The 13,074-nt window shown below is 32.0% G+C and overlaps 1 protein-coding gene across 1 annotated transcript; it reads right to left on the reverse strand.

Annotated features, from left to right (window-relative positions):
- Positions 1 to 358: 358 nt before the first annotated feature.
- On the reverse strand, positions 359 to 1,597 carry LOC111686031 (chromobox protein homolog 3-like). The gene has a single exon (XM_046954839.1). It carries the CDS (start codon positions 1,271 to 1,273, stop codon positions 440 to 442), a length of 834 nt encoding a protein of 277 aa, XP_046810795.1. The 5' UTR covers positions 1,274 to 1,597; the 3' UTR covers positions 359 to 439.
- Between the last annotated feature and the right edge of the window lie 11,477 nt (positions 1,598 to 13,074).

Consider the following 13,074-nt stretch of genomic DNA (forward strand, 5'->3'; position numbering starts at 1 on the left):
CTAGAACTAGAACTTAACTAGAACTGAGCTAGAACTGAACTATAACTAACCTAGAACTGAAATATAAACGGAACTAGAACTAATCTACAAATGAATAAGAAGTGAATTAGAACTGAACTGTCTTGAAGAGCAGGCTATATGGGATATCCGTCTAAAGTCAGAATCTGAGGCTCGATGTCAATATTATAATGTAAATCCCTAGTCAAAGTAAAGAAAATGAAAATTCCCCTCACCAAAAAAATTGTTTACATTGAAATCCGATTTTCAATTTAGAAAATTGTGTCTACATCCAGTCTAGTGTTTGCTGAGGAAAACCAAAAACCCTTTAAAAAAAATTCTTCTTTTATTTATAAAAACATTTCATTAAATTGTTTTTGAAATTTAACAAATTTACGATTTTTAAAATTTTTAACTAAACACAACATCCTTCAACAATTAATTATCCTTGCTCATCATCCGTATCCCAAGACAAAGAGTCTTCATAGAATTTTATCACCATTTGAGGAATTTTTCGATTTACTATCGTGTTCAATATCAATTGTGGTTCATCATCACCGTGAAATTTTACAACTAAGTAGAGTTGATCCTTAACATTTGTAGCACCTAAGATTTTTTCCACCTCAAGGCCTTTATCGAAACCCGTTTGAACAGAGGGTCTAGTTAGAAAATCTGTAACCAATAAATTTTCATTGATAATTTCATAAGATTTAGAGGTGGCTAGAGTGGTTTCGGCTGCAGGTTCTTTGGTTTCTTTTGTAATTGTTGAAGAATTTTCAGAAACTTTTGTATTTCTAGTTGATTTTGCGATAACAGCAGTTTTTGTTGTTTTCGGTTGTTCCTCTGCATTGGCTTTTGTTGCTACTTCTTCGGCGTCAGTTTTAAGGGGTTTTATTGAACTATCTTTGAGATCTTCCGAATTTTCTTTATCAGTTTCACTTTCATCCAATGCGGGTTTAGTTGCTTCTACTGTTTGTGAATTCAATGTTTTGCGCGTTCTTAATGTCAAACTTCTGTCAGAATCTACGTTGACTTTAACCTTAAGAGTTGTTTTCGCTATTTGTGCCTCAAATATGTTGATCAAGTGTTTACAATTTAAGTTTTCTGCTGATTCCCAGCTATTTTCACTTTCATCAAAACCTTTCCACTTGAGATAATATTGCACTTTCCGATTGCGCTTGCGTCGCGACAGGATTTTTTCCACCACGTATTTCTTTTTTTCTGCAGACGTTTTAGAAACTACTCGACTACTACGCTCTTTTTTCGCTGTAGACATTTTTCCCGCACTAATTGTATTTCTCTAATTTTAACATGTTTCAAATTTAAATTGATGTATTCAACAGTTAACACGATACTGTTTTAAAAATTTTTGTTCTAAGAATATTATTAAGACACACATACACACACAGACACACAATCAGTTACAGCCAGAAACACATGCTAAACATCTGGAAATTCACGTTTTTTCCTTCAGTGTCAAGGGGAAATTAAGAAAATACCAATAAAGAGCGAAAGGATTAAGGACATTTTGTTGAGAGTATGAAAATTGTGAATGTGTGTGTGTGTGAGCGTGTGTATATAAAAGGGATGTTGTACAATTGTACTTTGCTTTAGTTACAGCCGCGACCTATGTCTGAGAGAGCGATTTCTTTTTGTTGTTATTGTTATTAATTGTAATTTAATGACTTAAATAAACACTTAATCGATTTTATTCTTAAATCAATGTATTGGTTCCACTTACATCGAGTAAGAATATAAAGTTTAATGTTTCTTCTCTTCGGATTACGTCTTTGACTGAACTTTACTTCAGAGTCCATGATATGGATGATAGCGAGAAATTTTCGAATAAAATGGATTCAGAATGGACTATTATCCTCTCTTTCTCCTTTCCAATGTAGCGCTATTCCTCTCTTTCTGCATTCTAATGAAGAGCACTGCAGTCTCTCAGATAGGAGAAGACTTTTCCTTTCTCTGGATCTCTGAATGAGAGGTAACAAAGTTGAGACAAAATCAATAGGAGATGAAGTTTATCAGGGAAACTGCAGGTAAATCTTCTAACGTTCTAACTAGAAATGATATTGTCTCTTAAATTGGAACATAGAAAGACCCAAATATCAAACATTCTTAAGACGACAAAGATAGCAAGATGATTTAGTTATTTATAGCCTATGGACTAGTCGATTGACTAGCCTATAGACTAGTCGATTGACTAGCCTATAGACTAGTTGATTGACTAGCCTATAGACTAGTCGATTGACTAGCCTATAGACTAGTCGATTGACTAGCCTATAGACTAGTCGATTGACTAGCCTATAGACTAGTCGATTGACTAGCCTATGGAATAGTTGATTGTCTAGCCTAAAGACTAATCGATTGACTAGCTTATTGACTAGTCGATTGACTAGCTTATTGACTAGTCGATTGACTAGCCTATGGACTAGTCGATTGACTAGCCTATGGACAAGTCGATTGACTAGCATATGGACATGTCCAGGGTTAAGTTTAAGTCTGTTAATTAGTCTATATACTAGTCGATTGACTAGTCTATTAGTTATCCAAGTCTATGGACTAGTCTACGGATAATTACGGTTAGTAGTCTACGGTTTATGATATGGCCCACCGACAATTCTATAAGCAGTGTATAGACTAATCAATGGACTATTATATTTACTAGTCTATGAACTAGCATATTGACCAGTCCATAGACTTTTCCATAGACTATTCTATTGACTGTTCTATGTACAAATATATGGACTACCTTATTTTCTAGTCTAATGAGAAGTCTATTGACTGGTGTATTGCCTAGTCAATGGAAAAGTTGATTGACTAGTCCACTTACTAGACTATAAAGAAGCCTACTAACTGAACAAGTCTATTGACTAGATCATTGACTATTCCATTTACTAGTCTATTTAATAGTATGTAGACAAGTCAATAGACTAGTCCATAGACAATTTAATAGACTGGTTCATAGACAAGTCAATCGACTAGTTCATGGAATAGTAAATAGGCTAGTTCATTGAATAGTCAATAGGCTAGCTCATAGAATAGTCAATCTATAGACTAATCTATGGACTACTTTATTTACTAGTCTATAGACAGTCTGTAAAATAGTCGTAGTTTATAGATTGACTTGGCTATGAAAATTATTATGAACTGGTCTAATGATTATCCATTTAATAAGTCTATGGACAAGTTTATTAGTCTATGGACTAGTTTATTGACAATTCTATGGACTAGCCTATGTTCTATATCTATGTATGGACTACTCTATTTTTTAGTCTATTGAGAGGTGTATTAACTGGCCTATGGAAAAGTTTTTTGACTAGTCTACTAAGTCTATTGACTAGATCATTGACTATTCCATTTACTAGTCTATGTACTAGTATCTAGAAAAGTCAATATACTAGTCCACAGACTACTAGTCCTTAGACTAGTCAATAAAATAGTCCATAAACTAGTCAATTAACTAGTCGATAAAATAAACAATAGACTAGTCCATAGAATAGTCAATAGACTAGGTTATGGGCAAGTTTATTGACTAGTCCATGCACCAATATATGTTCCAGTCTATTCACTAGTCCATTAACTTGTCTATGAACTAGTATTTATTGGATTATTCTAAACTAACAGACTAGTTTTTTAACTAATCTACGAACTATTCTGTTGACTAGTATAAGGATTAGACTACATACAGACTTACATATGTAATAACTAAAAGACCAACCTCTACCGTTTGCGCAATGTATTTTTTTAATGGAGGTGATAAAATTTGATCACCCTAATGTATATGTAAAGCAAAACCAACAACAAGCAATAACAAGAAATTACAATAAAATATACACAACGATTTGTTACCTTGAGATTTTTCAAACGAATGCAAAAACCAAGAACAACGACAACAACAACAACAGTAACTACAACATCAAGAGCAAAACAAACTACACAAACAAAAAATATTGACCATAAAATTAAGAACAAAACGGTAAATTTAGTAATTCTCCTAAAAATGCACTCACTAACCATATAAAATGTAAACATGCCTTTGCCTGGCTGCCTGCTAGCATGCAGGCATGTACATATGGATGTACGTATGTATGTATGTAGGTTTGTTTTGTATGCCATATAGTAACAACAAAAAATGTGTGCATATTGTTGTTGCTATTTTATAATTTGTTATTTTTTTTTCTTTTTTTTTGCATAAAATGCAATGCACGCGCACTAAAACATACAAACAGCTAAATAAATTCAACAACACATAATGACACACATACTCCTTAGTAGTAGCAGCAGCAGCAATAATAACAACAATAACTACAACTAGTATGCAAGTAAAGAAAAAAACAAAATAAAACTAAAGAAAAACAGAAACAAAACAAATATGAATAAACTAAATAAAATGCAATTTTTTAAAAGTTAAAAAGAGAAAATTAAAATGCAACTGTATTTTTTTTTCTCCAACAATAACAAAGAGTAATACAAATGAGATTTTAAGAGCTTAATAATTACTAAAGAGCATAGTAAATAGAAAACATAACAATTAGTTTGAAAGAGTAAAAGAGAAATGTTTTAAAATCGAGAATAAACAAGTTGAAAAGGAAATTTTCTTTAATTTTTAATGTTGCTCATGTTGTTGTTAAAGTGTTTTTTTCCTGTTTGTTGTTGTTGCAGTTGTGATTTTTCTTGTTGGTTTTTGTTGGGCTTCACATAAAATTTGTTTGTGAAGTCATAGCGAAGCTCTTGTAGTTATAGAAAACTTTTTTCTCTACAGTTTCAAGCAACGTCGTGCAACACTCGAAAGTCACGAAAGTTTTTGTGCGGCTAAACGTGCTTTTTTCCCATTGCTATTTATTCGTTCTCGTTCTGCAGCAGCTTCTTCTGCTTTTGAATATATGAGTGAGTGAGTATTAAAGACAAAAACAACACAAAATACTTAGAAAATTTAAAGGGAAATTTTAAACTTTTTCACTAAATAGGATTAGTAAAAATCAAAGTTTTTACATAAATTAAAAATTTTCTTTAATGTTTTACATTTTTACAAGATATTTAAAAAAACATAAAAAAATTAAATTTTCTTTAAATTGTTTTTGCTGGAGCTGTACTTTTTTTTTCTTGATTTTCTTTATTTTACAACATTCACACACACACACACTTTCATCGCACAATGTTGCATTTTTTCCATCATTTTCCATAAAGTTTGTGCTTTTTATGAAACAATAAAGTTGTTTTGCTTTTAAAACTTCACTTTAGTTGTTAAAAGTAAAGAATTCAAGCTTTTCTTTTTTGTAAAGCTTTAGTAAAAAAGTAACTTTCTTTTTTTTGGGGTCTCTTTCCCTTCTCTTTTCATTATGTTTCAGCAGTGTTAACAACTTGTATGTTAAAAAGCTCTAGTTTGAAAGAAGGCCATGTTTTATGTGAGATTTTTATTGTCACTGTATAAATAGGGTTCTATAAATCGACTTTCGAATAATCGACTTTTTGTCGAAGTCGACTATTTTGTTCCAAAAAAGTCGATAACTCGACTATCGCCTGTGAAAATGTCGAAAAGTCGAAAAAAGTTTGAAAATCGAAAAATTGGAAAAAGTCGAAAAAGGTCGATAAGTCGAAAAAAGTCCAATAAAGTCGAAAATGTCGAAAACTCAAAAGTTGTAGAAACAAGTCAAAATTGTCAAAAATTTAAAAAAAGTGGAAAAAAGTCAAAAACTCTAAAATAGTCGAAAAAACTCATAAAAAGTAAAAAAATAGTCGGAAAAAAGTCGAATGAAGTCGAAAAAATCGAAAAGTCGAAAAAGGTCGAAAAGTCGACTATTTATAAAATACTTATAGACGAAAAGTCTAAAAGTCGACTTTTAATTAAATGAAAAAAGTCGAAAAGTCGACTTTTCGTTTCAACTGTAGAACCCTATGAATAAATAGGTTTCAATATGAATCAGAGATGGACAACTTTGTATATATTTAAATTATTTTGGTAATTTATATAAATTTTTGCTAATTAGACTTTAAATTAATCAACAAAATAGTTCTGAAATAGTCCATGGACTAGTCGAAGATTCAGCATATAGATTAGTCTCTTGTAATGGATTTAAATATAACGTTTTGATAAAAAGTCAACAGATTAGTTTCAAAACATGTCAATAAAATAATCCGTAAAATAGTTCCAAGTCAATAAACTAATACATAAACTAGTCTATAATTGTTCATGGACTTGACACTAGGAGCACATAATAATATCTAGAACAAATCTCGAATATCTGTGGTAGTTTGCAACCACTGACTGAACTGTTTAAATGACTTAGCAACACCTATTTGTGTGCCTTAATCACACTCAGCTGAGTAGTCATTTTTAAATGTACATGCTTTTTCCTATAGTATTCGAGCTATCTTATACTTTGATCACTACTGTCCCGCTGCGTAATTTCCGAAACGCAAAAACAACCTCGTCAATAGGATGATCTCTGTTGAGTGGCCCACAGCATCTAAATCGGTAGATTGAAATCCGAATGTATCAGATAAGCCAAAGACAAGTTTTAACTCACTAAGAAGAAATGTGGTAAGAACAGAGTAAATCCCAAAACTCTTCTCTGTGGAATAGCGGTTTCCCTAGCTCTGTGGTTCGAGCCCAAGTCAAATCATGACAAGAAAAGGTTGAGAATACATTTGTCATCAACAGTTCATAGTCTCGGCAGATTAAAGGTACTGTTAGCTTTTGGGGGAAGTTAAAAAAGCTAACATGCACCGGGAGAGGCAAGTAGCCTGAAGAATTAAACAAGGAAAGAGTATCATAAGTAATCATAATGCCAACAACATGCTGGACATTTATTAAGTACGGTCTATGCCAGACTAAAGGTTTCTCCCGGATTGCAATCACACCAAGAGGGGAAAGTTAACCAAGATAAAATGCATCGGGGCAGATAATTTATCTGAACAATTGAATATGAAGGAAATATCATGAGGACCTAAACCACATATTAGACATTTATTATGAAAGTACGGTCTAGGCCATACTAGTTTTAATCAGTTTAACTGTTAACTTTGGGGTGGCTTCTCTATGAATGTTGTTCAAAGCTACCGTTTACAAAGTACAATCTAAGTGATCCTCCACATAACTTTGTATGTTCTACACGCATATATGAGGGTCCTTCCGGATATACCGTGCATACATCTGGGTGAAATTAAAGCTAGAATAAATCCTTCCGTGTCATACCAGGAGCAACTTTGTTGTCAGCATGATATAATGTTATTTGAATGCTTAGATACTCCCTTTCTTATGTAGAGTAAACCAATAACCGCACATGATGATAAGATACTGGATTTCAATGTTTTGATATAAAACAGGAGGAGTAGCAGAGACTACTACCTGTTTTTTTTAAGAAACATCTTGAATAACAAAGTTAAAAGTTCAGTTTAAAGTCAATGTAGAACTTAAGAGCAATTGAGCAACACTTCGCAAAGATTTATACCCCCTTCAAGAGCTTTGCAAAATTATCTATAGCGTTGCAAAATATTGGGTACTAATTATGCAGTAATCTCATAAATTTTTCGAATAGCGGGATTCATCTAAAAGCAAGGAAATTGGGTACGATACGTGTTAAACTCGTAAGACTATAAAAGACATATATACATATAAAAGACATATATACATGTCCGGACAGCTGTTAAACTTGTAAGACTTTAAAAGACGGTTATACATGTCCGGACAGCTGTTTGAAGGATGTTAAAGAAAATCATTTTTACACAGCATTATCGGAAGAGTAAGAGATCGCATGTAAAACTTGCTTAATCAGTGGTTGAAAAGTTTTGTCTCAACCGCCTTATAATCCTGCCCCATTTAACTAGTATATGCTTCAGTGCTGAATAGGTTATCCGATTTTTTTACTTTATCCATATGTCCTCAGAAGATGGAAATTGCTCATAGGTAACAGTGGTCAATATTTTCAAAAAAAAATTAATGTGAATGTTTCAACATTAAAGCCGAATACTTGCTTGGCAAAACATCGTAAACATGTCATACTATGCACATGAATTATGGAGTTTCTCTCCAAATTCGCCGAAAGTGTTATCAGAGGTGCTCTAGAATAATCAAAATCGAGAGCAAAATTTCTAATCTGTTTCGGTCCATATGAGTGCTCATGTCATTGAAAATTGGGTAAAATCAAGTCATTTGAAATATAATAAACAAAATTCGACGCTGTTAATAAAATTTTTTGTATCTTCATACGCCTCTTAATAAATGCTCTGCAGTTCGGTGAATAAAGTCTTACTGCGTTACACTACTACCTAGCTACTTTAACATGTGCTTGTTCTAAAAGGAAGTCTATAATAACTCTGTAGATTATTGCTAGTTCAAAGAAGTCAGTAAAGAAGTTTGCCACTTAAACTTGTGCTTGTCCCATAAGAAAGTCAATCTTAATTCTATAGTTTACAAAGAGACAATCGAAAAGCCAGTTCAAAAAAGATCTATAATGAAATTTTTCCCGTTAGTCTTTTTTAAAATCTACTTTCTAGATTACATGGGGACAAGACTTTCGCCTTTGTCGAACTGTTGGGGAAAAAACACCAAATCTCAAGTTTCTTTTAGAAAAAACGCTAAAATAACATCATGATACCTCCACATACCAAATTTCTGACATCTCTTTCTCACACTAAATCTCTCACTAGCTTTTTCTCTTCACACACTAATAATAAAATGCATTAAAAAGTGTTTTATTAAACATCGTAACAATCGGAAAGCTAATTCAAAAAAGATCTATAATGAAATTTTCCGCTTCAGTCTTTATTAAAGTCTACTTTCTAGATTACATGGGATCTAGAAAGTAGACTTTACTGTGTAGAATGTCTACGATTTCGCCTTTTTTTAACTGCTGGGGAAAAACCACCTAATCTAAAGTTTCTTTTAGAAAAAAACGCTAACATAACAACACCATACCTTCACATACCAAACTTCTGACCTCTCTTTCTTACACACACTCTCTCACTCGCTCTTTCTCTCCACACACTAATAATAAATAAAATGCATTAAAAACTTTTTTTCTTACATTTCAACATGGGAGTGAATTTTCTTTTTTCGTTGTTGTTGTTGTTGTTGTTTTCAGAAATTGAGGTCATTTTAAATAATGTTTTAATGATATTTTTCCATTCGTTTGCCCGAAATGAAAAAAAAAACTGACAGTTTGCTTGCATTCACATGTGTTTTTTCTTTTTTGTATTTTCGTTACAAATATTTTTTTCTATAGTTGCTATAGAGTTTGTTACATAAGCTTTTTTTTAATTTTCTGTTATTTAGTAGTATTGTTGTTTGAGTATGAGAGTAGCGATGGGTTTGTTAGGCAATGAGCGGGGGGTTTCTGTTAAGCAAGTGTAAGTGTAGTTTTTCTAATGTTTATTTTGTGCATAAAGTTCTCCCCACCATGGGGCTGTTGTGGAAACAAAAAATGCTCCCTTTTTTGTTGTATAGGTATATGAGTGTTTGTTTTTTATTTCTTCTAGCTTAAAGTGTCTGACTATGTATGTTAGTTTTCGTTGTTGTTCGTGTTTTATCATGTGTTTGTTTTTATTTTATTGCTGTTGGTTTTTTTTTATTAGGTTTTTCCTATTTGTCATGTAAGAGCAGTATATTCGTTCATAAATGTACGTGATGTTTAAAATAGTTAAAGGAAAAATTTGTAATAAACTAAAACTAGATACGATCACTTGGCATGAGCTGATCACGCTAGTGAGTAAGACAAACATTGAGTTCATTATTAATTTTCATTATGAAATTGTAGCAATTTTATGTAAATCGAGCGAATTTCCTCAAAATTTGTTTTATTCCTACCTAGAAAAAAAGGACTTTTCCATACTAATTCCCCAAGTTATTTTACAAAATAGCCCTTGTACTGAAAACTATTTTGTAATTTATTAATTTGTATCTGCTTGTCACTTTCCCTTGATGCGAGATTTATGTACATTATTTATTTTTCTTAGTTACCAGAGTGTTTTTAATTGCAAATCAGTTGCATTTATTTATCTCTTTTTCAAGGTTTTCAGATCGTATACTATTAACACGTGCCGAAACAAGTTATATATTACAAGAGAAAAATCATATGTTCTTTTATTTCTTTTAAATTGGTGTAAATTCTTAATTAGTTTTAAAAACTTTAGATCACAAACTTCTAAAGAGAGATAGATAGATAGATAGATAGATAGATAGATAGATAGATAGATAGATAAATAGATAGATAGATAGATAGATAGATAGATAGATAGATAGATAGATAGATAGATAGATAGATAGATAGATAGATAGATAGATAGATAGATAGATAGATAGATAGATAGACAGACAGACAGACAGACAGATAGATAGTTCAATAAGTAAATAGGGCATGTTGCCGGAAGACTTGCTAGGCACAGTCCAAACCGATCTTTGGTTTCCTCTAAACTCCTTTTGATTTAAATGTTTTCTTTTAACAAGTACGCTTTCCCGCATTCTACGCGTCTGTCTGTGGCCTCCTGAGGCACTGGTTAAGGAGCGCACAACAGGCCCGATAGAGGCCTAGGTGTATTTCTTCGGATTTAATGTAGATATGTACATTCTCCTTTCAAATTAGCTAACTAACTAACTACGCGTCTGTCAAAAAAGTAGAATCAATGTATTTGTATATTGAAAGTTACAAGCACAAAAGCGTAGAATGCCTTGACGTGTATAATGCTTAAAGTAGATTGGTATACTGTCTGCTGACTCGCATGAAAGTGCCGGTCCACACTAGGAAACTTTCGTAGAGAAACTTTTTAATTACATTGATGTGTTGTTGTACGAATGAGAAGAATAACAAAACAAGTTTCCGAGTACGGGAAACTCCTTACCGCGAAAGAGATGAATGATATTCCTTCACTTTCTCTCTCATGCAAAATCAAAAGTTTCCCAAAAAAAAGTTTCCTAGTGTGGACCGGCAGAAAAGCGCGTAATGCTTTGACGCGTAGTGTGGACCTCCGGACCTCAACTTTTGACGCGTCGACAGCTGATCAGGGTTGTATTTGTATATTAAGATAAAATAAATTTAACCAACAAAGAAAAAAATATTGAAAACTTTAAACAAAAATTTAATACCTATTTTGTTTTTTAAACAGTAGTAGTGTTAAGAAAACATTAAAGGAAAGATCAAAATGAAAGAAAGATCTAAACGGGAAAAGTGAAAAAAAGCGTAAAACGCGTTGCCGCCTGTTGTGGACTTTCACCTTTAGGGTTTGGACCTATTCATTAAATTACTTCACATGCCTATTGAAGATTTTCTTATTGCAATGCCAGATTCGGTGTAATTTTATGGGTTTTCATTTTGATTTTTTCACAACCTAAATTATTTATAAACATACCTTCACACATACATGCACATAAATTGCATTAAAATTTAATATAATCTGGCAACCTATTTTCGTTTTTTTTTGTTGTTGCGTTGTTCGTTCCATTAATTTTCTCATGTCATCATTGTCATACATTCATTCCAAATATCAATGTGTTTTCTTTTGAAAGCGTTTTGTTGTTGCTCTTGTTGTTTTTAGTTGGTACGTGTTGTTGCTGTTGTTTGTGCTTACTTTATGGGGCTTTGTATGTGGCCTCAATAAGCAAAGTTGTACACCACATCAAATTCACCAATATAGCAGCAACAACAATAACAACAATAACTATATTTCATATATTAATTGTTTAAATATGTATGTGTGAGTTGTTGTTGTTGTTGTTGCTTTTCGTTTTTACATATTTTCATCATTTTTCAATTTTCTCCAATGTACTTGAAGAGTAGCAACAACTACAACAGCAAATGAAGCAAAACTACTAAACTACAATAGAGTGTTGAACATTAAATGAAAAGCACGGAAAAAAATTAACTGCATTCTATTTTTTTTTAACAAGTGCTAGTGGCCATTTTGAAAATTTCACTCACTAAAACATAACTTCATCTAGACAAGAAAAAAGGGAAGCGAGAAAATATCCCAAATAGACGTTTGCCAAACAAACAGAGAAATTTCTCTTTTGAACTCGTTTCTAGTATGTAGTGGGAGTGCAAGAGAGTATCTGATGTTTTCATTACTTCTTAAAAGAAAATTAAGAGTAAATGAGTAGAGTTTGAGAGAATGATGAGAATGAGACGAATGTTTTATGTTTTTGCGCAGTTAAGCTTTTATTTTTGAGTATTTCAAGAAGAAACAAAAACAACAAATGAAAGCCAGAAAAAAACTTTAGTAGGGGGTAATTTTCAACATTTTATTTTGCAATTGATCTTAGTATGGGTTCTCTTTCTATCTATCTCTCTTTCGCTCGCACACTATCTCCCTGCTCGTTTTTTTCAAATGAAATAATAATGAACTTTTATATTTTAAAAATTGCATACATATTTTCATTTTAACTGAAAAAATGTATATTTGTTGTTTGTTAGTTTTTTTTCAACATAAATTTGCCTATTGAGTGCAGTTAGTAAGTAGTACAACTCATTATTTAGCAAATGTAACTTCTTTGTATATTTAGGTAACAATATAACGATTTTTTGGAGGAGCAGATTATTTTGAAATTATGGTGAAATCATGGCATTCAAATTTAGAATGTATGCATGTATATGTAAACATGTAACATATCTATCTTAATTTTCTAATTTAATTTTCTTTCTAAAGAAAATGTTGAAAAATTTTTTTACAGGAAAAAATGTACCTGTAACAGTTTTTCTCTGGGAGTTTTCGATCAGTTATAGGCAGTTCTTTTCAGATACCTATATAGATCTAGTATAGTTAATTTCTTCATGTATGTTCAGGAACAGTTCAATTTCCATTCAGCTTCAGTTGTAGATAACCTAGATCAGTTCTGGTTAATTCCAGTTCTAATTGAGTTCTATCTTAGTTTTTTTTCAAATTCCAGCTCACTTATATTTCAGTACTTGTTCTACTTCAAGTTTCATTTCTTTTCTAGTTCAGTCCTAGTTTAAATCTAGTACTACTTCAAGTTCAGTTTTAGTTCAGTTCTAGTTCAGTTCTAGTTCAGTTCTAGTTCAGTTCTAGTTCAGTTTTAGTTCAGTTTTAGTTCAGTTCTAGTTCAGTTCTAGTTCAGTT

This window comes from Lucilia cuprina, chromosome 6, assembly GCF_022045245.1.
Source record: "Lucilia cuprina isolate Lc7/37 chromosome 6, ASM2204524v1, whole genome shotgun sequence".
Classification (NCBI taxonomy): Eukaryota; Metazoa; Arthropoda; class Insecta; order Diptera; family Calliphoridae; genus Lucilia; species Lucilia cuprina.

Excerpts from the sequence above, each read along its gene's own strand:
- LOC111686031 (XM_046954839.1), bottom strand. The coding sequence starts at position 1,273 with ATGTCTACAGCGAAAAAAGAGCGTAGTAGTCGAGTAGTTTCTAAAACG.